Below are 25,275 nucleotides of genomic sequence, written 5' to 3' on the forward strand. Positions count from 1 at the left end.
AAAACTTCATTGGAACTATTTCTATTAGTTTAAAAATGTTTCCACTTTTGTTAACAAGAGTATGAAAACCTAGACTTTTTTTTTTTAGTGTACATTTAGAACCAATATAACATTTTTGATTAATCGTGAGTTAACTCGTGAAGTCATGCGATTAATTACAATAAAAAAATGAAGAGAAAAGATTACTAACAATTAGGAGCGTCAGGCGATTAGTTTTTAATCGTAATTAACTCATTCACTGCCATTGACGGCTATAGATGTCAAAAATTCATTTTAACAATTTATATTAGTTTAACATATTTTCCCACTTTTGTTAACAAGAATATGAAAACCTAGATAGTTAACTAGTAAAGTCATACGATTAAAAATTGTAATCGTCTGACGCCCCAAATTTGTAATAATCTTTTCCTTATTTAAAAAAAAAGTATTAATATATATTTTTTTTACGATAAAAAAAAGAAAAAGAAAAGATTATTATAAATTAAGGGCATCAGGCAAGTATCTAGGTTTTCATACTCTTGTTAACAAAAATGGAAAAATATGTTAAACTAATAAGAAATAGTTCAAATGAATTTTTGACGTCTATAGCTGTCAATGGCAGTGAATGAGTTAATTGCATGACTTCATGAGTTAACTCACGATTAATCACACATTTTATATCTGTTCTAAATGTACAATAAAAAAATCTAGGTTTTCATACTCTTGTTAACAAAAGTGGGGGAAAATGTGAAACAAATAGAAATAGTTCAAATGAATTTTTGACGTCTATAACCGTCAATGGCAGTGAATGAGTTAAACTCAAAAGGTGAATACAACATAAATCTTTTTAAAGATAAGCTCGATCTCTCGATCAATGGGCCGTCTCTTACGTCATTCTCCTTTTCTGCGTTCCTTCAAAATAAACTTCCGCCCAAAGAGGAAGTTAGAAAATAAAAGTTCCAACATGAACATCAATTTAGCAAATAAAACCCGTTGTCCTTGACACTGGTGCTGAACTGCAGTTGGGTCGCAGCAAACATTTTGCCAGCTGGCAGTTTTGCAGCACCGCTGCAATGTCAATTGGCGGGAGAAGGATTTGCTTATCAAAAAACGATCTATCGATCAAACTGTGGGGCGTGTTTGCTTTGTGACAGTTCAAAAACAGCATATGGCCTTCAATCAATCAATCAATCAATCAATCAATCAATCAATAGCTTACATGCTTTTTAATTACACAAGGATTTTTTCCCGGGTCCCTATCACCCGCAAATGAAAGGATCACATTGTATAGAATAAATATATTATTTTGTCTTCATGAGCATACTCAATATTGGAGTAATCCAAAAGTAATCCAGTTACATTACTTTAATATTATGGTACTGGATTACGTTACGAACTACATTTTTTTGCAGGTCACTTGTAACTGTAACGGATTACATTTTAAAAGTAATCCTCCCAACCCCGGATACGTAATAGAATAAAGTCAAAAAAAAAAAAAGTAAAAAAATTATTTAAAAAAATTAATAATAATAATAAAAAAATAAAGTCAACGGACTTTTGTCACATCCTGTCTTCGTGGTTCTTTCTTGAACTCAAATGTGTCATTGAAAGCGTCTGTCTTTTCAAGTTTTGGGGAGTTTTTGAGCAACAGAACTTGCTTGTGACTCGCCCTAATGCCTCTCTCTCCTGTTGCCGTCCAATCATCCTCCACCATCAAGTCTCCCAACAAATGGTACTGGAGACTTGTACCTGTAAGTCCATTCAATCGTCTCCCCAAACCTTGTGCCTAACCAGAATCCTGTCACATTCGCTCCCCCCTCCACCTGCGGTCCTCTTTGCATGTAGCCTCAAACCACGCCCCCCCCCCCCCCCCCTATATTCTCGTGTCATTGATCCGGAATTGGTCGCAGAGACAGAGAATGTGACTAAACCGGCGCCGTCTCGTACGAGGCCGGCGTGACTGCGCTTCTGTGCGTTGAGAGCTTAAGTGAGAGTTTGAGACCAAAAATGTCGTAACTTTGTCTTTGTGGCTTTAAAAATGGCCGTCGGGCAGGAAGACTCGCGGGACATCTGCAGTTCGGTTAAGCTTGTTATCAAGTTCCCAGTCTTGAGCGCAGCGCTGTTTTCCGACCTTTGTTGAGCCAAAGCGTCCATTTGGAATGGAATCTAATTTCATGGAACGTTTGAAAAATCATGGCATACGACCCCTCAAAAAACACGATAAATAATCAGTATATTGTCTTAATTTGCCTTCATGTTATTCTGGTGAATTCCATCTGGTGGCAAAGCGTTTTTTCCTGTCACAATAGGTCACTGGCATAGATAGATGAACAAAGACCAGTTCAGTGACATTATATCATTTCTGGTACCCAAAGCTGCATCGGGTATCATTTATTTAATAATACAGTTCAAAGTAAAAAAAAAATATCGTAATTAATCGCATGACTTCAATAGTTAATTTGACCAAATTAAACATTTGTTAATTAATTTGTTCTAAATGTACAATAAAATGTCAAATATTTTTTTCCTCTAAATTTTCATACTCTTGTTAACATAAAGGTGGAATAAAATGTTAAACTAATAGAAATATGTCTGCATCTTTTAGTCATTGATACAGTCATTTCATAATAATTAATAAACTTGAGCTAAAATTAAAAAGATGTACTGTACTGTAAAAAAAAACAAGTGTGATATTGATTTGTGTTGAGGTCATTTTTTTGCCACTAGATGGCATAATTGCATTTGTAAGAAGGTGACAGCTCAGTGCATTTAATCTTAAGAAAATCTCATCTTTAACATGACATGAATTGAATTTTTATAAATGGTAAAGTTTTGTTATTTAAATGTAGTTCGTTTTCCGAGTGGTTCTGTTAGTTTTTATTAGTTTTAGTTTTTTTTTAATGCTTAGATTTAGTTTAGTTTGAGTTAGTTTCACTATTATTTAGCGTTTTTTTTTATGTGTATTACTTGTGCACAATATTTAATAAACACCGTGGTAAAATGAAAACATCACTTCAATGTGACACACTTTCAAACATCTTTATTTAGGTTAATATTGAAATAAATATACTAAATCATTCCTAAATGTTCATGTATTAAATTAATTACCAAAGACTAAAACAAAGGTCATTTTTACTATAAATATAGTTTTTTTTATTTTTTTATTTTTTTATTTTTTTTTATTTTTATTAACATTTGTTTTATTTATTTTAGTTTTAGTTTTTTTGTTAGTTTTAGTTAACTTAAATAACCTTGGTTATTATAGTTTTGGAATTTTTCCTTTTGATTAGTTCTTATTTAGTTTTGAGTTTTGTTTTTGAAATTTAGATTTAATTAGTTTTCACATCGGTTCAGTTTAAAAAAAATTAGCTTAGTTTTGGTTTAGTTTTAGCATTATTTTTTGTTTTGTTTTTAAAAGTGTATCACTTGTGTGCAATATTTAATAAACACCATGGCAAAAAGGAAAAAAAGTTACCGAGCGAGCCGAGCCATTGGAGCCAAAAGTCAAGCTAGCGAAATTGTCAGCTAGGAACGACGTAATCTGAAGGTGCTTTTCTATTGGCTGTTGCTCGATGACGTCACTTCTGAGTGACACACTTTCAAACGTACTTATTATGGTTAATATCGAAATAAATATACTTAAAATAACATTTAAAAAAATAATGAATTCATTAATTAATTACCAAAGACCCCATGGACATTTTCGCTCTAATTATAGTTAGTTTTAGTTACATAACACACAACATAAAATGTAGTTTCAGTTTGTTTGTTTTTTCCATTTATGAAAATGTTTTTTTAATTGTAGTTTTTGGTTATTTTGTTCCAAATTAATAAGTAATTTTGACACCCCGAGTTCAAAGGTTTTTACAAACCTATTATGATTAATGCTGCCACTTGCATCTGATTATTTGCATGTCGAATCAGTTGGTCTCTCCGCCCTGTGCTTTCACATCGGTTCAGTTTAAAAAAAATAGCTTAGTTTTGGTTTAGTTTTAGTATTATTTTTTTGTTTTGTTTTTAAAAGTGTATCACTTGTGTGCAATATTTAATAAACACCATGGCAAAAAGGAAAAAAGTTACCGAGCGAGCCGAGCCATTGGAGCCAAAAGTCAAGCTGGCGAAATTGTCAGCTAGGAACGACGTAATCTGAAGGTGCTTTTCTATTGGCTGTTGCTCGATGACGTCACTTCTGAGTGACACACTTTAAAACGTACCTATGGTTAATATCGAAATAAATATACTTAAAATCACATTTTAAAAAATAATGAATTAATTAATTAATTACCAAAGACCCCATGGACATTTTCGCTCTAATTATAGTTAGTTTTAGTTACATAACACACAACATAAAATGTAGTTTCAGTTTGTTTGTTTTTTCCGTTTATGAAAATGTTTTTTTAATTGTAGTTTTTGGTTATTTTGTTCCAAATTAATAAGTAATTTTGACACCCCGAGTTCAAAGGTTTTTACAAACCTATTATGATCAATGCTGCCACTTGCATCTGATTATTTGCATGTCGAATCAGTTGGTCTCTCCGCCCTGTGCTTCCCTACCCAGTTTGTACGCATGACCAAAAAAAAAAGAAAGAAAAAAAAAAAAAGAGTTGCCCGATGACACATATTTGTGATGATGTCTTTGTGTGGTTGCCGTGGTTTCAGGCTCGCTACAGGAGGGCGCATGTCCAGCAGAACAGCGCACCCTTGCTCCCCCTGGTGGACAACCTGCTGAAGGACAACACCGATGGCTGCGCCCTGGCGGCGCTGCTGCACTTCTACTGCCCGCAGACCGTTCGACTAGAAGGTGGGGGTCCACATGTCGTCCGCACATGTTGCGTTATTGTTCGGTGATGGGGAATAAAAGCGAGTAACGCAGCCTGTTTACCAAAAGCGGCGTCGAGGCGATGACCTTAGAAAGACTGCAAGGCAGGAAGGAAGGAGGAGAAACAAAGGCCATTTTTTGCTCTGCGCTCTCATTTCTAAAAACGGCTCGTGATTGGTCACAAGGGCCGGCGTGACGTTGCAGGACCGGCCGGCTGCTATTTCAAAGATAAACAGCTCGGGCGTCTGCGCTCACACGCGCACACACACACACACACACACACACACACACATGTGCACCAGATGTGAATGTGGGCTAACTTTTCTTCACCAATTTCAAAATGTCATGAATGTGTTTGGTACAGTAAAAGATCAATTGAAAGAAGTTCCATATCGGCGTCCTACAGCAAACCGCACAATTCTGGACGATTCAGCCCGTTTCAAATTTGTCATCCATTCTTTCAAGAGGAGCAGTTTGGGGCGAATGCTTACACTTAAGATGAAATATTGGAAGTTAAGGCGAAATATGTTTTTTTCTTTCTTCAGAGCATTTTACTTTTTTTTTCAACTTTTTAAGTCATCCCAAACACATTTTTTTGACAATAATATGTTCTTTGCAGCTCCACTAGTATTCTGGTTGATATTGTGTTCGTGGAAAATGAGTTAAGCAGCAAAATCCATCCGTTTTTAATCCATCTCAGGGGGCGGCCATTTTGCCACGTGCTGTCGACTGAAGATGACATCGCAGTTGCTGAAGTCTCAGGTAACAACCAATCACAGCGCAGCTTCAGGAAACAGGTGAGCTGTCATTGGTTGTTGCCTGAGTCTCGAGCAACTGTGATGTCATCTTCAGTCGACAGCAAGTGGCAAAATGGCCGCCCCCTGAGATGGATAAAAACGGCTGCATTTTGCTATTCCAAAATGTAATATTAATCAGAATATCACGTTTGGATTAGTGAGGTCACAGCTAACATATTATTGTCAAGAAATGTTGAAGGTTGACTTCCACTTTAAAATTCTTAATCTATTATTAAGACACTAGATAAATACTATAATTCTATAGGCTTAAATGCAAAATAATAGTCGACTAAGTTTTAATTGTATTCATTTTTTATTTTTGGCTGTGCTACAATATGTTTAATTTCCTCAAATTCTCCAGTTCTATTGGCAATAATGTAACTCAAAATTAAGTAACGTGTTGCTTCATTTCATTGCTTTTGTTTGCTTAAGCCCAGTTTACAGTCGAGGGAACATTTTTGCGTCCAATGTAAACAGAGCCTTATCTTCCCCTCGTCTTCCTGTCACCCCTCCCATGTGTGCGCGTTTGACCCCGCCCCCGCCCTCGACCCCCCCCCCCCTGGCCGAGCAGATATCTGCCTGAAGGAGATCATGTCGCTGGCTGACAGTCTGTACAACCTGCAGCTGGTGCAGGACTTCTGCGAGGCCAACCTGAACCACTGCTGCCACTTCAGCCTGGAGGACATGCTGTACGCGCACGCGTCCATTAAGGTAGGCGTCCGCGTCAAACTGCTTCGGGGGAATTCCGTTCGCTGAAATTGTGGCGGGAAACACGACGTTTAAAGCATGAAGTCCGTTTCGCTTTATGCTAACAAACAATGGAAATGAGCATAGACATGCTAATGGTTAGCATCTGTGTAGGGCATGAAGTCCGTTTCACTTTATGCTAACAAACAATGGAAATGAGCATAGACATGCTAATGGTTAGCATCTGTGTAGGGCATGAAGTCCGTTTCACTTTATGCTAACAAACAATAGAAATTAGCATAGACATGCTAATGGTTAGCATCTGTGTAGGGCATGAAGTCCGTTTCACTTTATGCTAACAAACAATGGAAATTAGCATAGACATGCTAATGGTTAGCATCTGTGTAGGGCATGAAGCCCGTTTCACTTTATGCTAACAAACAATGGAAATGAGCATAGTGATGAGTTATTAACATTGTTTTTTAGTTTTAAATTATATTTTAGCCGTTTATAATTTAGTTAACTCAGTATGGCTGTATGAATAGACCTATATTCTTATCTGTGTTACTTTCATGAGAAAGAGCAACGGGTCTGTCTATTCATTCGTAATCTAAAGGGAGGTTCCGGGGATTTTGCTGTGTCGGAAGGGAGTCAGGCTTATTATTATTGTATTTTTTCTAATCTGATTTATACCCATGGGAACGGATTCTCTTGTATTCAGTTGTAACCAGGTGTGTTGTGGGCTGACCTTTTTCTGAACCCTTTTTGTGAATAAATAACGATGTGAGCTGGAGAGAGGAGATCACATTTGAACAGAGACATCGCTTGGATGGTTTGTCTTATGTGGACCAGAAGCTTCTGGTAATTAAAACCTTTGCAAAGGAACTTCTTCAACAGAATCTCACCATTCAGTTAATTGAACACGCAAAGAGTACAATACTTAATATTGTCTACTCTAACAATAGACATGCTAATGGTTAGCATCTGTGTAGGGCATGAAGTCCGTTTCACTTTATGCTAACAAACAATGGAAATGAGCATAGACATGCTAATGATTAGCATCTGTGTAGGGCATGAAGTCCGTTTCACTTTATGCTAACAAACAATGGAAATGAGCATAGACATGCTAATGGTTAGCATCTGTGTCGGGAGGCTAAAACAGTTCATGTCATTTCCATTCATTTCATTATGGGGGAGCTTGCAAGTTACAAGCATGGTTACGAAACCAATTCAACTCTTATTTCAAGGCACCGCTGTAGCTGCAAAGAAGTATTATACCGTATAAACATGCATAACAGGAATGTAACAGTTGGGTGAATAGAAACCTGCTGTGACACAAGGTGGACGCCGCCTGAGGAATTTCTAGATGTTGCTTTACATTTTTGTATGACGTTTGTGTAAGTATGGCGGAGCAGCATTCTTGAACCAGAAAGAAATAATAATGACATCCTCTATTTAATGAGATCCCGTTTAATGAGGAACTATAATTATCTGTATGAGACTTTAATATTGTAATCATTTTCTGCATCATACTGAAAATGTGTTTCCAATCAATTTGTGCTTAAATGAGCTCGCCTTAATATTAGGAACAGCTCTTTTGCCCTTATGGTTTTTGGTCATTTTTTTATATATATTTTTTTTGCGTTAACTTGCCAGCGCTGCAGTTTGGCAGATTCATTCAAAGAAGAGGCTTCAAACTGTTTATTGACGCTGCCAGTTGAAGTTTGAAGTGCGCATAAACAGAATGACGTGTATTTAAAACAGCCACATGGCTTTCCCTGAGGAACGTCCGCTTAGCTTAATGCTAACAAACAATGCAAAATGCCATTGACATGCTAGCAGTTAGGATCGATAGTCGCCGTTTGAGAAGCAGCGGATATTTGAGCACAAAAGGGAAACAGGCATATATTCTTTATCCTGTACAAAAAAAATGGCTAATAATATAGCATCTTTTTGAATCACTTAAAGTAGTAGTACAGTAGAAGAAGAAGCACTATTCTGCTGTTTGCGTTTGCATGACTGTATTGTATTATACTGCCTCCTGGTGGCCAAGGTGGGCACATCAGAAGGATGAAATTGTGATGGATAAACTGTTTGATTCTTTACATTCTATTATATTATAAATGTTATCACCAGGGTTATTATAGTTTTGGAATTTTTCATTTTAGTTAGTTTTAATTTGTTTTCAAGGTGGTTCTGTTAGTTTTTATTAGTGTTAGTTATTTCATAAATCCTTAGTTTTAGTTTAGTTTTAGTTGGTTTCAGTATTAATTTTAGTTAAAAAAAAAGTGTATTACTTTATTATTATTTATTTTTATAATATTTAACTCATTCACTGCCATTGACGGCTATAGGTGTCAAAAAATCATTTTAACCATTTCTAACATTTTTTCCACTTTTTTTTAACAAGAGTATGAAAACCTAGGAAAAAATGTTTATTGTACATTTAGAACAGATATAAAATGTGTGATTAATTGGGAGTTAACTATTGAAGTTATGCAATTAATTACAATAAAAAATGTAATCGTCTGATGCGATTAGAAAAAAAAGAAAAGATTAGAAAAAAAATTAGGGGCTTCAGGCGATTACAATTTTTAACTCTTTGACCGCCAAAAACGTTAAATAACGTTTAGTAAAATCCTACGGAGGGGCGCCAAAGACGTTCACTATGTTTTTTTGTTTTTGTTTTGGAAACGGGTGGAGGAAAGCCTTGGCAAGCTGTCCTGAAAGTATCAAGCACGTCGAGTTAGTATAATGCCTATTTTTGGGCACTAGATGGCAGCGATGACTCTCTTTGGACAAGATCGGGTAGGCATCAGTAGAAGACGTGAGGCGGAGCTAGAGTGTTGAGGGGACAATGGCTGATGAAGCAACAATGGCGACCGGTTGCAAGCAGCTCACGCTTGAGCATTTTTTTTCAAAGACGGAAAGCATCGATCAATACTAAAAAGCGCATTGATGTCGACGATGATGATGACTCCGAGCTTGTCGCCAAAGTTGGAAGCCTTGACGCGACCGTTATGATCACGTAGTAAGCCTCACCGGCTAGCGCGGCTAGCGCTGCTAACGCCGGAAAACGCGGAGCTGCTCAAGCGGACATTCGATCGGGCGATGGATGCATATTCATCGGAGGAGCGGGTACAGTCTGATCACGGAGAAGACACTGGTTCTGGACTACGATGCCACCATGAATGGAGTGGATAAGATGGATCAGAACATCTCTTACCACCCGGTATAGGAACCGAAGGACATGAGGAAGCCAGACGTAACACCAGGTCACCGTATCATGATCCTGAGAGTAGACTTGATGACAACATGGCCAAACACACACTGCATTACATACCTGCTACTCCCCGGAAAAAAAGGCCGGCAAGAAAGTGCACGCGAAGGGGCAATCGCAATGAAACTAATCTGTGGTGCAAATCCTGCTGTGTCCCTTTGCACGCAGGGGAGTGTTACAAAAAGAAAAACTGTCGTTGAAACATCCACACAATTGTAAACAGTACCACAGTTGCACACATTTGTAAATAGTTTGCCAAATTGTTGTCAAATTGTTACACTGTTGAATGTAAATAAACGTATTTTGCTATCAAAAAACAAGTTTTCATTGTTGGTGGTAGTGTTTTACAGAAGTAAAGCACTGTTTAGATGTTTGTGGCATCATTCATGGGAAAAAAAAGGTGTAAAATTCACTAGAGTGCATGAAATAATATCGTTTCACTAAAAGCTTGATTTCTCCGTATTTTGGTCCAAAACAAGCGCATTTGGATGAAACTAACCATTTTCTATTGTTGATTACTGAAGAACGGAATAAGGTAGAAACAAACTTTTTTTTTCTATGTGTACGTGTGTTTCCATAGTCCAAACAGAAAATTTTCTGTGGACCTTGAAAGATCAGTCAAAATGCTTAAATCAGCTGGCACTCACAGCATCCTCTTTTCTGAAAATGCTTGGCAGTCAAAGAGTTAATTGTAATTTATCGACTTCACTCAGATTAATCACAAATCTCACAAAAAATTCTAGGTTTTTATTCTCTTGTTAACAAAAAGTGGAAAAAAATGTTAAACTAATAGAAATAGTTTAAAAATGTTTTCGTCTATAGCCGTCAATGGCAGTGAATGAGTTAAAAAAAAACACCATGGGAGCAACGTCATCTGAAGGTGCTTTTCTATTGGCTGCTGCTAGATGACGTCACTTTTGTGTGACACACTTTTAAATGTCCTATTTCCGGTTAATATCAAAATAAATCCACTTAAAATCACATTTAAAATCATCCCCAAAGGCTCATGCATTCAATTTATTTCCAAAGACTAAAACGAAGGAATTTTTGCTATAATTATAGTTAGTTTCAGTTAGTTTTCGTTTTTTTAAAAGCATTTTTGTTTTTATTTTATTTCGTTAACGAAATTGTTTTTTTTTTTATATTTTACTTTTAGTTTTTTTGTTAGTTTTAGTTTTTTTTTTTTTTTTAAATAAAGTACAATATTATAGAGTGATGTTTTTTATTATCTGAAAACACAAATATTTTAGTTTTTGGGGGGCTGGAAAGCATTGGCATTTCCATTCATTTCAATGGGGAAACGATGATTTGAGATACGAGCGTGGTCACGGAACAAATTGAACTTGTATCTCAAGGCACAATTCTATTATTATAATAATAAAAATCGCGTTGCATGAATGCCTGTTTGTCGGCATTGTTATCTTGGAGTGGGCTAATGATTGCGCGGAGGTACCTAATGATGTGGTCCGCCAGGTGAATACATTTGTCATGAGATAAGATGTCGAATGTGAGCGCGGGTTCGGCTGAAAGGCATTCAAAGAACCGTCGTTTCGGAGAAGAAGGAGCGACACAGCGGAGTTATTACCAATAAGGGGAGAATGAGTCACGCGAGGAAAAACCTGGAGTTGTTATTGTATTGGAGACATTTTTGTTGCTGGAGCGAGTCTTGTGGCGCCGCCAGACAAAATGAATGCGACGGTCTGCGCGTGAGCGGACCGGCACCATCGGTAGCACGGAGGACAAACCCTCCCAATCCTGGCCTGGCTCTCTCGTTCACTCCTCTTCGTCATCTCTGCTGCTTTTTGTACAACAACAAAAACGTGGCAACTTGACACGCAACGCAACCATCGATTGTGGCTGCGACCAATCGGTCCCAACTTGCTGCGTCATAAGATCCCCGTGGCGCCGTGTGGGCGGGAACATTGCGATTGCAGGCACAGCTGACTTCACACTAAAAAACGTCACTATTTTTTTCTGGTTTTCTTCAACACTTGCTTTTCTCTCACGTGACCAACAAAACACTTGACATTTTGGATCCATCCATTGCTTCCATTTTTTTTAGATTCTTTGTCTTCATTGTGGTCACGGGTGAGACGGAGGCAATCCCAGCCGACTTTCTGGGCGAGCGATGGCGTGCGTCCTGGAATTGTGATTTGGTACCCTCCAAAATGAAGCCCTTTTCACACTGCACATCGTTTTTCACAATGTTGATGAATGGCACGAGGACAACAGCGGCCAGTGCGAGCTTTTGCGACTTGCTTTGCTAAACTACCAAAACAGGAAGTACCGCTGGTTTGGACTAGAAGTTTGATCATTCATCGATTCATTCATTACTAACTGATGATCAAATTAATCTGCAACTATTTGGGTAGTTGTTTTATCATTCGGTGACCTCGTTTAACTGAAAACGGTCAAAATCCTCAGAAATTCAATTTCTCAAGAATAAATATTCTTTGATATCTGGATTTCTGTAGGCCATCCTCAAAGCGGACTGATTATCTTTGTGTTTAATCTCTCTCTCTCTCTCTCTCTCTCTCTCTCTCTCTCTCTCTCTCTCTCTCTCTCTCTCTCTCTCTCTCTCTCTCTGTCTCCCTCTCTCTATCGCTCATTTTCCTCCTCTCATTTTCTCTCTTTTACTCTCTCATTCTCTCTCTCATTTTCTCTTCCCCTCTCATTTTCTTTCACTCTGTTTCTCTCAGTTCTCTCTCGCTGTCTCTCTCTCTCTCTCCCTCTCTCTATGGCTCATTTTCCTCCTCTCATTTTCTCTCTTTCATTCTCTCTCTCTCTCTCTCTCTGTCTCACTAACACACACACACACACACTCATTTTCCTCCCCTTTCATATTTCTTTCTCTCTCTCTCTCTCTCTCTCTCTCTCTCATTTTCTTTCTCTTATATTTCTCTCTCTGTTTCTCTCATTGTCTCTCACTGTCTCTCTCTCTCACTCTGACACTCACACACACACTCATATTCCTCCCCTCTCATATTTCTTTCTTTCTCATTTTTCTCTCTGTCTCTCATTTGTCTCTCTCTCTCTCTCTCTCTTTGTAATGTATATACCTCTCTCACTCATTTTTCTTCTCTCATTTTTCTTTCACTGTCTCTCATTTCTCTTGCTTTCATCTCTCTCTCTCTCTCTTTGTAATTTATATCCCTCTCTCATTTCTCTCTCTCTCTCTGTCTATCTCATTTGTTCAGTTCTCTCATATTTCTCTCTTTCTCTCTCTGTCATTTTCTCTCTCTCTCATTTGTTTCTCTCATATTTCTCTCTGTTTCTTTCAGCTCTCTCCCTCTCTCATTTTCTCTCTCCCTCTCATTTTCTTTCACTCTCTGTTTCTCTCAGTTCTCTCTCGCTGTCTCTCTCTCCCTCTCTATCGCTCATTCTCCTCCTCTCATGTTCTCTCTCTCTCTCTCTCTCTCTGTCACACACACACACACACACACACTCATTTTCCTCCCCTCTCATATTTCTTTCTTTCTCTCTCATTTTCTCTCTCTCTCTTTCTCTCATTTTCTTTCTCTCATTTCTCTCTCTCTGTTTCTATCAGTTCTCTCCCTCTCTCTCTAGTATTTTTTTTTTAATCCCTGTCTGCTTCCATGTACATAAATCATCCGTTTTGGCCTCTACGGTACAAATGGATTTGTCATTAACAAATGTTCATCCATTTGTGCACGTAAAACATGCACAAACTGATTTCCAGACGAAGTTCTGACTGCTTTCAGGAGGCTTGTCATGAAACAGCCGGACAGTAAAACGTACAGATTTCACTTCTTATCCAGTTACCTAGCAACACAAGCCTCGACCCGCTCGATCAGTCAAACGGCTCGGAGAACACCGCGTTCATCCCGCATCCTTAAACAGGAACGTTGTGAAATGCAAACATTTGGAACATATTGCAATAATATACACAACATGGTTTGATTGCCACGTTAATTAATGGTTATTATTGTGGTTGTAGTTTGCAAATGACACGATACTTGATGCTTATCTTTTCATTCATTCCATTCATTTTGCATGCCGACATATATAATGTCACTGATTCATTGTGTGTTGTTGCAGAGTAACTACCTGGTGTTTCTGGCTGAGCTATTCTGGTGGTTCGAAGTGGTCAAACCCTCGTTCGTACAGCCCAGAGTCTTTGACCCGAATGGTACAGTCTGCACCGTAACGATTAGCAACAGTAGCATCGCGCTAGCTGTTCAATTGAAATTGCGGCAACTCATTGCAAGCTGTCGATCTCCGCAGCCTGTCAGCCCGGAACATCCCGTCGAAATATGGCCCCTGTGTCCAAGCAGAACCACGTGGACCGGCCTGATAGCCCAGAGGACGTCTCTGATGAAGGCGTATATGGTAGGCATTGTGAAACCTTTTTCGACGGGACGTCCGTCAGTTGCTGATTTTGGCGACAGCGATGGATTACTGGACGGTGTTATTAAAACTTTCGTTTTTCTCTCAGGCATCATGAAGAGATCTGCCTCTCTGTCCTTTGTGGATGGTTGTGTTGGGACCCGAGTGCAGCAGACACGGTTTGTACCTCCTTTCCACACCTTCACTTCTAAAACGGATATTTTAACTCATTCACTGCCATTGACGGCTATAGACGTCAAAAATGCATCTGAAGTATTTATTAGTTTCTAATTTTTTTCCACTTTTGTTAACAAGATTATGAAAACCTAGAAACTATTTTTTACTGTACATTTAGAACAGATATCAAATTTGTGATTAATCGTGAGTTAACTAGTGAAGTCGTGATTAATTACAACAAAAATGTTTAATCGCCTGATGCCCCTAATAATTTTTTTTTTAAAAAGATGATTAAAAATGAGGGGTGTCAGATGGTTAAAATTTGTAATTGTCATTAATCGCCTGACACGATTTAAAAAAACAAAAGAAAAAATGATAAAAAATTAGGGGCATCAGGACATTAAAATTTGTAATTGTAATTAATCGCATGACTTCAGTAGTTCACTCACAATTAATCACAAATCTGTTTTAAATGTACAATATTTTTTTAATAGGTTTTCATACACGAGTTGACAAAAGTGGGAAAAAAAATGTTAAACTAATAGAAAGAGTTCAAATGAATTGTTGACGTCTAAAGCCGTCAATGGCAGTGAATGTGTTAATAAATCATCATTAAAAAAAAATCTTCTTCCTTCAGCTCTTCCACATGCGGAATCTCCTTTGAAATTCCTCTGGACGGAGATGCAACAGTGCCGCCCTGCGACGCGCCCGCCCTCCGCGGCATGAGCCGCTCCGCCAGCGGCGACGGCCCCGGGTTCAAAGTTCACCATGCACCCGGAGGTGGCATGAAGCGCCAGGTGTCGTCCCTCGCGCCTGTCAACGTGAACGGACAAAGTCGGCACATGGCGGAGGATGAGGAAGACTTCACCCCTCGCAAAGCACTGGGCAGGAACAACACCTTCTCCGTCAAGAACCAAAGCAGGTGCGTCAGATTAGCAAAAGTACGTCAGACATCCCCATCGTCTACTTTGGGTTTGACTTGAATGAATTATGTTATCATTAATTATTAAGGACAACATAATGAAAGGTAATTTTATGAAATGTGTTATTTCAGAAGTTTTCAAAGTAGAAATAGACATTTACTGATGATTGGCAGTCAACGAGGCCCGTAACTGATATTTGGAACCAATATTCATTTTCAGTAAATGGGCGTTGAAAAAAAAATGCTAAACTTAACTCTTAACTTACTTGACATTTTGTAAGCATATGTTTCTTGAACGACTTTTAAGATTTGCAAAATATTAAAAAAAAAAAATTCTTAATTAATAGACATCTTTGTTTTAAAGGTTCAGGGACTTTCCAGGTCCATAAGCATGTCTTAAAAAATATATAATAATAATCTTAAACAAGTACTCCCTATTTTTTTCTACATTAAATAAAGTTTTCCCAAATTTCTAAATATCTCAAATCGTCTTAAAATAATTTTTTTTTGCAAAAATGTTATTTTTTCCTAAATCATCTCCTCAGGATGCAAATGATTCAAATTGTTTTGTGTTTCCTGAAAAATCGGAAAAAAATGACGTTGAAATGATACATTTTCACCATCTTACTTTTAATTTTAAGAGAGAGTATCCAGAGTCAGCCACATCTCTTACTTGGATAACTGAAAATATAATAAGTAGCTCCCTGAAATAAAAGCTTTTCATTGATTTATTATCGGTCGTATGATTGTTCAAAAAGGTCGATGCCGATATTCGTCCAAATGCTCAATATCGGCCCGGCTGAATGGATATCCATGTATAAAGTCACCAAAGCTTAAATGGGCCATCTCCCCGACCCTAGGCATCCTAACGGAGCCCTCCTTGACACCGATCACCATGGCAACCACAGCGAGCACATCAGCCCCTCGACCCCTCCCAGCATCGAGGAGGCGCTAAAGATTATCCACGACCCAGAACGGCCCCACGCCAGCCTGGGCATGGGAGACCGAGGCAGCGGCTTCTTTCTCCACGACGCTCAACCTTCAGGACCTGCGGGGGTCGCGGGTCAGGGAGACGACCCGGGTGCAGCTAAGGCCCGCTTCAATGACCTTGACCCGAATTCGCTGTCGACCGACGACACAGGCATCCACGTGAGGACGGAGGAAATCCAAAGCTTGGACGAGGACTCATCTCTGAGGGACTATTCCGATTTAGACCCGGACTGTGAGACCATGACACGCTCGTGCCCCCTGCTGGAGAGGGAGAGGAACTGGGAAGGCCGCCGTAAAGGCGTCGGTGAGTCAAACCCGCCGGGATCGAGCTGCGGCAGAGGAGATGGAGAAGACCGGAGTTCGGCGCCCACGTTGGTCAGATCTCACACCATGAGCCCCGCCTCGTCCTGCGGCGGCGGCTCCGGGGGCGGCTCCGGGGGCGGCTCCGGGGGCGGCGTGGTGCGCATGACCAGCTTTGCCGAGCAGAAGTTCAGGAAGTTGGAGGGGAGGAGCAGCGGAGGAACCACGCCCGAGAGTTGGGATGCCAACGCGCCATACAAACCCCCGGCAAGGAGCAGTTACTCGCAGGTTTGTGTCGATCGATCGTCACGGGCGGAGCTCGACCTTTCACCCCAAATCTCCATTCGCTAAACAAATGAAAACTCCAATTTGATCTCAAATGCTAAATAGCACTTTAGCTTCATGTCTACAAATCCATATTCACTTACCTGTAGCGTATCGAGCTACGTGAAGCTTTTCCTTTTTGGTTTAAAATAACTTTCCCTCCCCATCGTGTTGTGCTAGCCTCACACCTAGCTAGCGCTAACTAAGCTAGTTCGGCCCTCAGGTCCAGACATGACCAATCAACAGCAAATGGATTGGTCATGCCTGAAGGGTGACGCACAAGGAGGACGTAACAGAAATGCAAAGGTTGTCGTGTCACCGGTTACCATTTCAGACGCTACGTTAATGTAGCTACGGAGCTAAGCTAATACGCCACGCATCCAAATCACGAGTTATATCGCACGTTCGATGTTTTCCCGTCACTCTATATCGTAATCGAGTAGCAATGCGGCTTCAATCGGTGTTTCGCAATATTTATTGAGACAAGTTGCACGTTTGACATCAGAAAAATCTCTCGACACACCACAAGCAAAAATAGAATAAAGTACTGCACAGTCCCCCCCCCCAATATCGTTCTCTCGTTCTCTTTCTCTCTCTCTCTCTTTCTCTCTCTCTCATTCTCTCTCGCTTGTTCTCTCTCGTTCTTGTTCTCTCTCATTCTCTCTCTTGTTCTCTCGTGCGCTCCCATTCTCTCTCTTTCGTTCTCTTGTTCTCTCTCTCTCGTTCTGTCTCGTTCGTCCTCTTTCATTCTCTCTCGTTCTCTCTCTCTCTCTCTCTCTCTCTGACTCTCTCGTTCTCTTTCTCTCTCTCTTTCTCTCTCTCTCATTCTCTCTCGCTTGTTCTTTCTCGTTCTTGTTCTCTCTCTCGTTTTCTCTCATTCTCTTGTTCGCTCCCATTCTCTCTCGTTCTCTCTCTCTCTGTCTGGCTCTCTCGTTCTCTCTCTCTCTTTCTCCCTCTCATTCTCTCTCGCTTATTCTCTCTCGTTCTTGTTCTCTCTCTCGTTTTCTCTCATTCTCTTGTTCGCTCCCATTCTCTCTCTCTCGCTCTCTCGTTCTCTCGTTCTCTTTCTCTCTCTCTCTCTCTTTCTCTCTCTCATTCTCTCTCGCTTGTTCTCTCTCGTTCTTGTTCTCTCTCTCATTCTCTCTCTTATTCTCTCGTGCGCTCCCATTCTCTCTCTTTCGTTCTCGTGTTCTCTCTCGTACTCTTGTTCTCTCTCTCTCTCGTTCTGTCTCGTTCGTCCTCTTTCATTCTCTCTCATTCTCTCTCGTTATTTCTCTCTCTCTCTATAATGATTTTTTCTACTAGTCATTTAATGTTGTGGTAATTGTATTTGTTGGGAACAGTAGTTTACATTCAGGGAGAAAAAAAACCTAATGCCCCACTAAAAGGAAGAGATCAATAGTATGCTGCTTTTGGGGATTTCAAAAAAACTCTATATATAGTAATTACATTGAAAAAATATATATTTTTTAAAGTTTTTAAATGAGACTGAAACTAACTTTTGCATTTTGTACCCAATTTTGTCAACCCTGCCCCTGCAAATAGTAATTCAAGCGCATTCCAGCACAAGGAAGTTAAATTATATGATTTGAGCTCTTAAAAAATATCAAATTTGTCTTGTACATTGCCTTATTATCTCCTTATTTAGGCTTTAAAATGTTTAGAGAATATGACAGGTGGTCAAAATCTATTTCTTTAGCACACTTGACTTTATTTATGTTTTTATAATTGTTCCGATATACTGATTGTGATCTAGTAAGTTATTTAATTTTTGATCTTATACAACATAACTATTGACGTTTGGGTATTTATTTGAATGTTTAATCTATTTTAGATTGATACATTAATACATATGAAATGCACATCTTCATTAACTCATTCACTGCCAATGACGGCTATAGACGTCAAAAATTCATTTGAACTTTTTCTATTAGTTTAACATTTTTTTCCCACTTTTGTCAACTAGTGTATGAAAACCTATTAAAAAAAATATTGTACATTTAAAACAGATTTGTGATTAATTGTGAGGTAACTACTGAAGTCATGCGATTAATTACAATTTTTAATCGCCTGATGCCCCTAATTTTTGATCATATTTTCTTTTGTTTTTTTAAATCGTGTCAGGTGATTAAAATTTTTAATATTAATTAATCGCTTGACTTCAATAGCTAACTCACGATTAATCACAAATGTTATATCTGTTCTAAATGTACAATAAAAACAATTCTAGGTTTTCATACTCTTGTTAACAAAAGTGGAGGGAAAAAAAGTTGAACTAATGAATTTTTGACGTTTATAGCCGTCAATGGCAGTGAATGAGTTAAAACACTATAAACTAAAGTGGGCCGGTCTGAGCCATGAAACTCCAGGGCTGAAAACGAGTCCCCGTCCGGCCCTGGTTTTTGGGACAAATCTGCTCCGAATTTATGCCCATTGCCATAGATGCCACAGGATGGCGCCAAACCACTACTTTATTTATGACTTTTCTATTAGACAGCCCAAAAGCTCCTCCCCTGACTTCAACTTAGTTCTGTGACACCAACATGCCACTAGATGGTGCTAAAGGGCCACTTTCCAAGTAAATGGGCCTTTGGCACCATCGTGTGGCATCTTCGGCATTTCAGAAACAGCAAATGGTTCGCTTTCTCCGTTTGTAACAGAGGATAGTTTAAAAATAAAATGAATGGGATGGGGGCGGGGGGGGGGGCACGATATCATTTCAATTCAGTTTCAACCCATTTGTCTCTTTTTAGTGCCAATTTCAAACGGAAGCTTTCCATAAGGAGCCGTGCTCAAAAATATACTACATTAAAAATACTATATTGAAATATATCATATTGAAATTGTACCTCCTGCCATCCACTAGGACAACATTGACGTGTTCTGCCCGTCACTGGCATGTATCGATGAACAAAGATATATTATTTGGAGTAAATCGTTTTTGGATGAAGTCAAATTGGATCATTTTTTTGGGACTCGCCGGCTTGTATTAATGTCATTCCTCGCTGCCTTTTTGTTTAGATCGGTACGCCCCCGTTGCCAATCACATCGCCGTCTCCTGCCACACCTTCTCCCCGAAACCCCTCCCACCTGATAGCCTCAGAGATGATCCAATTGAGGATGAAGCTGGAGGAGAAGCGCAGAGCCATTGAAGCACAGAAGAAAAAAGTAAGAAAAAGGAAAAAAAAGACGTCGACATGAGCGGAAAGTCACGTGATCCTTTTCCCAGGTGGAGGAAGCGTTCACGCGGCATCGCCAGAAGATGGGCAGAACGGCCTTCCTGAACGTAGTGCGAAGAAAAGGAGTCACGAGCCCGCTCGGTCCCAATGCAAGCGCGGCCCAAACGCCTTTGGCCAAGACGTTCGCCAGCCACGGCAGCGTGGAGAGGGCGGAGAGATGCAAGCCCGATGGCGCCGCTCCCAAATCGCCCTGTGAAGACGGAGGGGGTGAGCAAGCAAGCAAGCGTTTTTCATCCACATTTGGAATGTTTTGTATTCTTAGGTTTGCTTCTCGCTCTAATCTGTACTAATGTTGGAAATCGAGCCACTGAGATGAGTGCGCTAACTCAGCACCGCGCCTTCACTTCCTGTCTTTCGTGATTGGACAAACGGATTCATCCAGGTGTGCTTGACCTCAGTAACCACGACGACAATGGCCAGGCACACCTGGATGAATCCGTTTGTCCAATCAGGAAAGACAGGAAACGAAGGAGTGGTATCGAGTTCAGGAAGTTTTGTGCAAAGAGCCCATCATTCCTCTCAGACTATTTTTTATTTTTTTGTTCGTAGGGCTGGGCAATACATTGAATTCATTCGATCGTCATTTTAAAAATCGAATTGTTGAAAGTTTGCTAAATCGTGAAATCAAATTTTCTCTTCTGGATTATTAAAAGATGTTGTTCTTATGTTCTGTTACATTCAAATGTTTTTATGAGTTGCAATTTTGCACAAGTGGCAGAGAATGCTGGACGAGTGGTTTACAAGACAGCTTTATATTTTTATTTTTAAAAAAAATTCTGAGAGAGCTCATTATTGTTCATTCGGTAATCTTAAAAAAATTAAAATAACTACTTAATTGTGGCATTTAAGCACAAACTATGAATGTTAAATTTATGTTAAAACTAATTTAGAATCAGGAATTATTTTGGAATAAATGAAACCTTTAAATAAATGTTTGTTGGGTTTATTTGATTCAAATCGATTAAAATCGTAATCGTCCTGAATGACTGCAAAATTTTTATTTTTGGGCCATATCGCCCAGCCATTAATCGTGAGTTAACTCGTGAAGTCATGCAATTAATTACGATTAAAACATTTAATCTTTAAAAAAAAAAAAAAAAAAATTTAATCCCCTGCCGCTCCTAATTTTTAATAATCTTCTCTTTTTTTTTAGTTAATATGAAAAGAAAAATGCACTGAGCTGTCGGCAACGTCTTACAAATGCAATTATGCCATCTAGTGGCAGAAAAAGATCAATATCACACATTTTTTTTACAGAACTAAATTTTATGAATTATTATGAAATTACTATATCAATGACTAAAAGATCCAGCCATATTTTTATGAATTAAATTTTTCCACTTTTACAGTAACAAGAGTATGAAAACTTTTTTTTGGTACATTTAGATCAGATTTGCGATTAATCGTGAGTTACCAATTGAAGTCATGCAATTAATCCCGATTAAAATTTGTAATCGCCTGACACCCCTCATTTCAATACACGCCACAAATATCCAAAGGACCAAATCAAAACCTGATTCAATTTTTTCGCAGTGACCTCTCCTGCAGTCTTCCCCCCCACCCCCCCCCCCCCCCCCCGTCAGAATCTCATCTATGAATTGCGCCGATGCAACAGGTTCAACCCCAGGGGAGACGGACCTCGCGGAGTACACCCGCTCCATCGACAGGCTGAACACGTCGCTGGGCTTCCTGCAGACGGAAATGCAGCGGCTGGCTCAGCAGCAGGAGCGGATCATGTCCATGAAAGACCAACAGCAAAACGCCTGGGTCATCCCCCCCCCCGCGCCATCGCCGCACAGGTAGCCCAAACGCCGCCAGGCTGCTGACTGCATAATTCTGATTTTCATGTTTTTTAGTCAACAATGGAACCCAAACTGCCCGCCGGAAATGCTAACGGCGTTTCCCCTCCGCAGGCAGTTGCGCGAGTTGCGCAGCAGCAGCGTGACGGGCCGAGGGTCGGTGGGTTCCTTGTCCCCGGTGTTGTCCTCGTCCGGCTCCGCCCATCCCGCCGGTCGTCCCTCCGCCGGCCTGAAGCGACGGCCCGCCTCCTTCCACGCCAGGACGCCGCGGACGCCGCGGCCGAGCGATCTGAAGATCACGCCCATCAACCGGATGCTCAACACCCCCACCTCGGTGGACAGCCTACCCAGGTTGAGGCGGTTCGCCGCCAGCCAAACGCACGCCAGCTCTTTCGCGTACCTGAGTACCGACGAGGGATGCGGGGTTCGAAAGGAGAGCAAAGAAGAGATGATGGAGAAGAATTGGGCCGGCGGTCCTCGGCCTCTCGCGGCCAAAGAGAAAGAGGAAGGATCGGGAGAGGCGGACGATGGCGGACGGAGGAACGAAACGTCAAGGACTTCAGAGGTCTTGTGTCAGCCCACGTCTGAGACCCAAAGCGACAAACGCCCTCAGGACAAGAGAGAACTGGTGGAGGTGGCACTGTCTGGAGTCTTGCCTCCAGACGGCCACGATCAGGAGGCGGCTGGGGAAACCGGAGAGGACCAGAAGATGTGCTGCGGGTTCTTCTTCAAGGTGGGTTGCGGCCACGGCAAGTCATTTATTTGCTGCAGAACATGGAGATGTTTTACGAATCAATTACTATTGAATATTTTTAGAATCGATTATTCAATCGATTCATCGACTAGACGGATTCATTTTCATTTTGCATTGACTCATTCACTGCCATTGACGGCCATAGACGTCAAAAATTAATTTGAACTATTTCTATTTCATTTTTCCCACTTTTGTTAACAAGAGTATGAAAACCTAGAATTTTTGTATTGTATTAAAACAGATATAACATTTGTGATTAATTGTGAGTTAACGAGTGAAGTCATGCGATTAATTACGATTAAAAAATGGTAATCGCCTGACGCCCCTAATTTTTAATAATCTTTTCTTTTAAAAATTCGAATAAAATAATTACAATTATTTTATTTTATTCTTTTTTTTTAAATAAAGGACGATTCTAAATTAGGATGTCTGGTGATTAAATGTTTTAATCGTAATTAATCGCTTGACTTTACTAGTCATGCGCCATTAATCACAAATGTTATATCTGTTCTAAATGTACAAAAAAAATGTGTTCTAGGTTTTCATACTCTTGTTAACAAAAGTGGAAAAAAATGTTAAACTAATAGAAATAGTTCAAATGAATTTATGACGTCTATAGCCGTCAATGGCAGTGAATGAGATAAAAGTGCATTACAAAAACATCCTTTCCCTTTTCCCCCCCCCGATATCGATTAATTATGGAACATTATGGAATTCTTCTTGAATGTGAAGGACATGATAAAAAAAAAAAAGTATTAAATTCCAAAGTAAATTTTGCAGAGGCAGTAACTGGTCAAATAATTTAGTTTATTAATAAAGGTAACATGTATTAGAATCACTGAAGTGTTACACAAACATATTTTCATAATCTAATTCAATAATTGTAAATTAAAAAGATTCTGAATTGTCTTCAAGTCAGGGCTTTCATAAATGTAAGAAATTCATGTGAACAGTAAATTTCAAGAAAACAGTAAGATACAATTTTTAAAAATATTTTCTTAAGTATTTATGGGGAAAAGAGATATATAAAATATGGGTGTCAGGCAATTAAAATGTTTAATCGTATACTAATTAATCATATTACCTCAATAGTTAACTCACGATTAATCGCAAATAAATAAAACAAAATGTACAATACGTTTTCATACTCTTCGTCATTGATACAGTAATTTCATAATTGTAAAATTTAATTAAAATTGTAAAAATGTACTGTACTGTAAAAAGCGAGTGTGATATCGATTTGTGTTGAGGTCATTTTTCTGCCACTAGATGGCATAATTGCATTTGTAAGACATTGGTGACAGCCAGGTGCTTTTCGCTTTTCATATTAAGAGCTGTCGAACCTTAGGCTGAAGTAACTTGTGAAATTTTGATTGACCCCAGTCTCCACAAATGTATGCATTATTAATACATTTATTCCTGCTAAATTTTGACGCGGACGTGTTTGCTGCAGTGCGACTGGAATTCCCCCAGTAGAGGCTTTCCAAGTAAGGGGCGGTCATTAATTGCACGTTTAAAAAAATGTGTGGCGTTAATTAAAGGAACTTTAAATGAACTCAAAATTAACGCACTAATTTTGACACCCCTAATATAAAATAATCGATTCATGGTTTTATGAATCGATATTGGGCTTGAAAAGGAAAATGGATTCATTATCGACTACTCGATGTTTTAAAACCCAGCCCTGCTCTGAAGTATTTTCTTTGACAATGCTGAAGATGTTTTCCCAATCTCCATCCGTTGATCACCAGGATGATGCAAAAGGTGAAGAAGACATGGCGGCCAAGAAAGCAGCTCTGCTGGAGAAGAGGCTGAGGAGGGAAAAGGAGGCCCAGGAGAAGAAGCAACAGCAGGAGCTGGACCAGGAGCAGAAAAAGGAAGCTGCGAGGTCTGCCACTTTGAAACCATTCCCAATTCCAAACCAGAGTTTCCGAAGCTTTACTGAGCCAAGGCACATATTTAACATGAGCTCGTCAAATAAAAATGCCACAGAGAGTATATATACTGAAATTAGGATAATTGATGGGAGATGGCAAATCCAGGTCCAGAAGCCAAAAATCTTGCCACAGGTTGGCTTTAGCCCCAGGTGCTAGCTAGCTAGCTCACTAGCTAGCTCCCATGGTGCTCGTTTACCTGCTAGGGAGCTAGCTAGCTTGCATCAGGGGCTAAAGCCAACCTGTGGGAGGATTTTTACTTTCGGGTGCTAACCCATGGTGCTTGTTTACCTGCTAGGGAACTAGCTAGCTAGGCTAGCATCAGGGGCTAAAGCCAAATTGTGGCAGGGTTTTTTACTTTCAGGTGCTAGCTAGCTAGCTCCCTAGCTAGGCTAGCATCAGGGGCTAAAGCCAAATTGTGGCAGGGTTTTTACTTTCAGGTGCTAGCTAGCTAGCTCCCTAGCTAGCTTGCATCAGGGGCTAAAGCCAACCTGTGGGAGGATTTTTACTTTCGGGTGCTAACACCCATGGTGCTTGTTTACCTGCTAGGGAACTAGCTAGCTAGGCTAGCATCAGGGGCTAAAGCCAAATTGTGGCAGGGTTTTTACTTTCAGGTGCTAGCTAGCTAGCTCCCTAGCTAGCTTGCATCAGGGGCTAAAGCCAACCTGTGGGAGGATTTTTACTTTCGGGTGCTAACCCATGGTGCTTGTTTACCTGCTAGGGAACTAGCTAGCTAGGCTAGCATCAGGGGCTAAAGCCAAATTGTGGCAGGGTTTTTTACTTTCAGGTGCTAGCTTGGTAGCTCCCTAGCTAGTGTTGGAAATCATTTCTTTGATTTCTGCGTGTTCAAATAAAACTCAAAGTTGAAGTCTCGTGGAGAAGTTTGCCAGCTTTATTTCAGAGTCTGAAAGACATCTTTAGAACCTG

General features: G+C 39.7%; 1 protein-coding gene and 1 long non-coding RNA gene across 5 annotated transcripts in view; one reads left to right on the plus strand and one right to left on the minus strand.

Annotated features, from left to right (window-relative positions):
• LOC147180257 (uncharacterized) overlaps positions 1–25,275 on the minus strand; it is a 124,188-nt gene that overhangs the window by 37,647 nt on the left and 61,266 nt on the right. The gene's annotated exons all lie outside the window — the stretch shown is intronic.
• Positions 1–25,275, plus strand: part of camsap2b (calmodulin regulated spectrin-associated protein family, member 2b) — a 64,431-nt gene that overhangs the window by 31,017 nt on the left and 8,139 nt on the right. For 2 of the 4 annotated variants that reach the window (XM_086073559.1, XM_086073579.1), the window contains exons 5-17: positions 1,698–1,730; positions 4,639–4,780; positions 6,167–6,306; positions 13,622–13,712; positions 13,808–13,912; positions 14,019–14,088; positions 14,724–15,008; positions 15,869–16,586; positions 19,644–19,790; positions 19,852–20,068; positions 21,477–21,660; positions 21,775–22,393; positions 24,166–24,302. In XM_086073559.1, the coding sequence (XP_085929685.1) occupies positions 1,698–1,730; positions 4,639–4,780; positions 6,167–6,306; positions 13,622–13,712; positions 13,808–13,912; positions 14,019–14,088; positions 14,724–15,008; positions 15,869–16,586; positions 19,644–19,790; positions 19,852–20,068; positions 21,477–21,660; positions 21,775–22,393; positions 24,166–24,302 (2,888 nt within the window). The remainder of the gene's footprint in view (positions 1–1,697; positions 1,731–4,638; positions 4,781–6,166; positions 6,307–13,621; positions 13,713–13,807; positions 13,913–14,018; positions 14,089–14,723; positions 15,009–15,868; positions 16,587–19,643; positions 19,791–19,851; positions 20,069–21,476; positions 21,661–21,774; positions 22,394–24,165; positions 24,303–25,275) is intronic. The other 2 variants (XM_086073570.1, XM_086073586.1) reach the window with 1 other exon arrangement.

The sequence above is a fragment of the Leptonotus elevatus genome, chromosome 1 (genome assembly GCF_054856555.1).
Source record: "Leptonotus elevatus isolate MCC_2025b chromosome 1, RoL_Lele_1.0, whole genome shotgun sequence".
In the NCBI taxonomy this organism is placed as follows: Eukaryota; Metazoa; Chordata; class Actinopteri; order Syngnathiformes; family Syngnathidae; genus Leptonotus; species Leptonotus elevatus.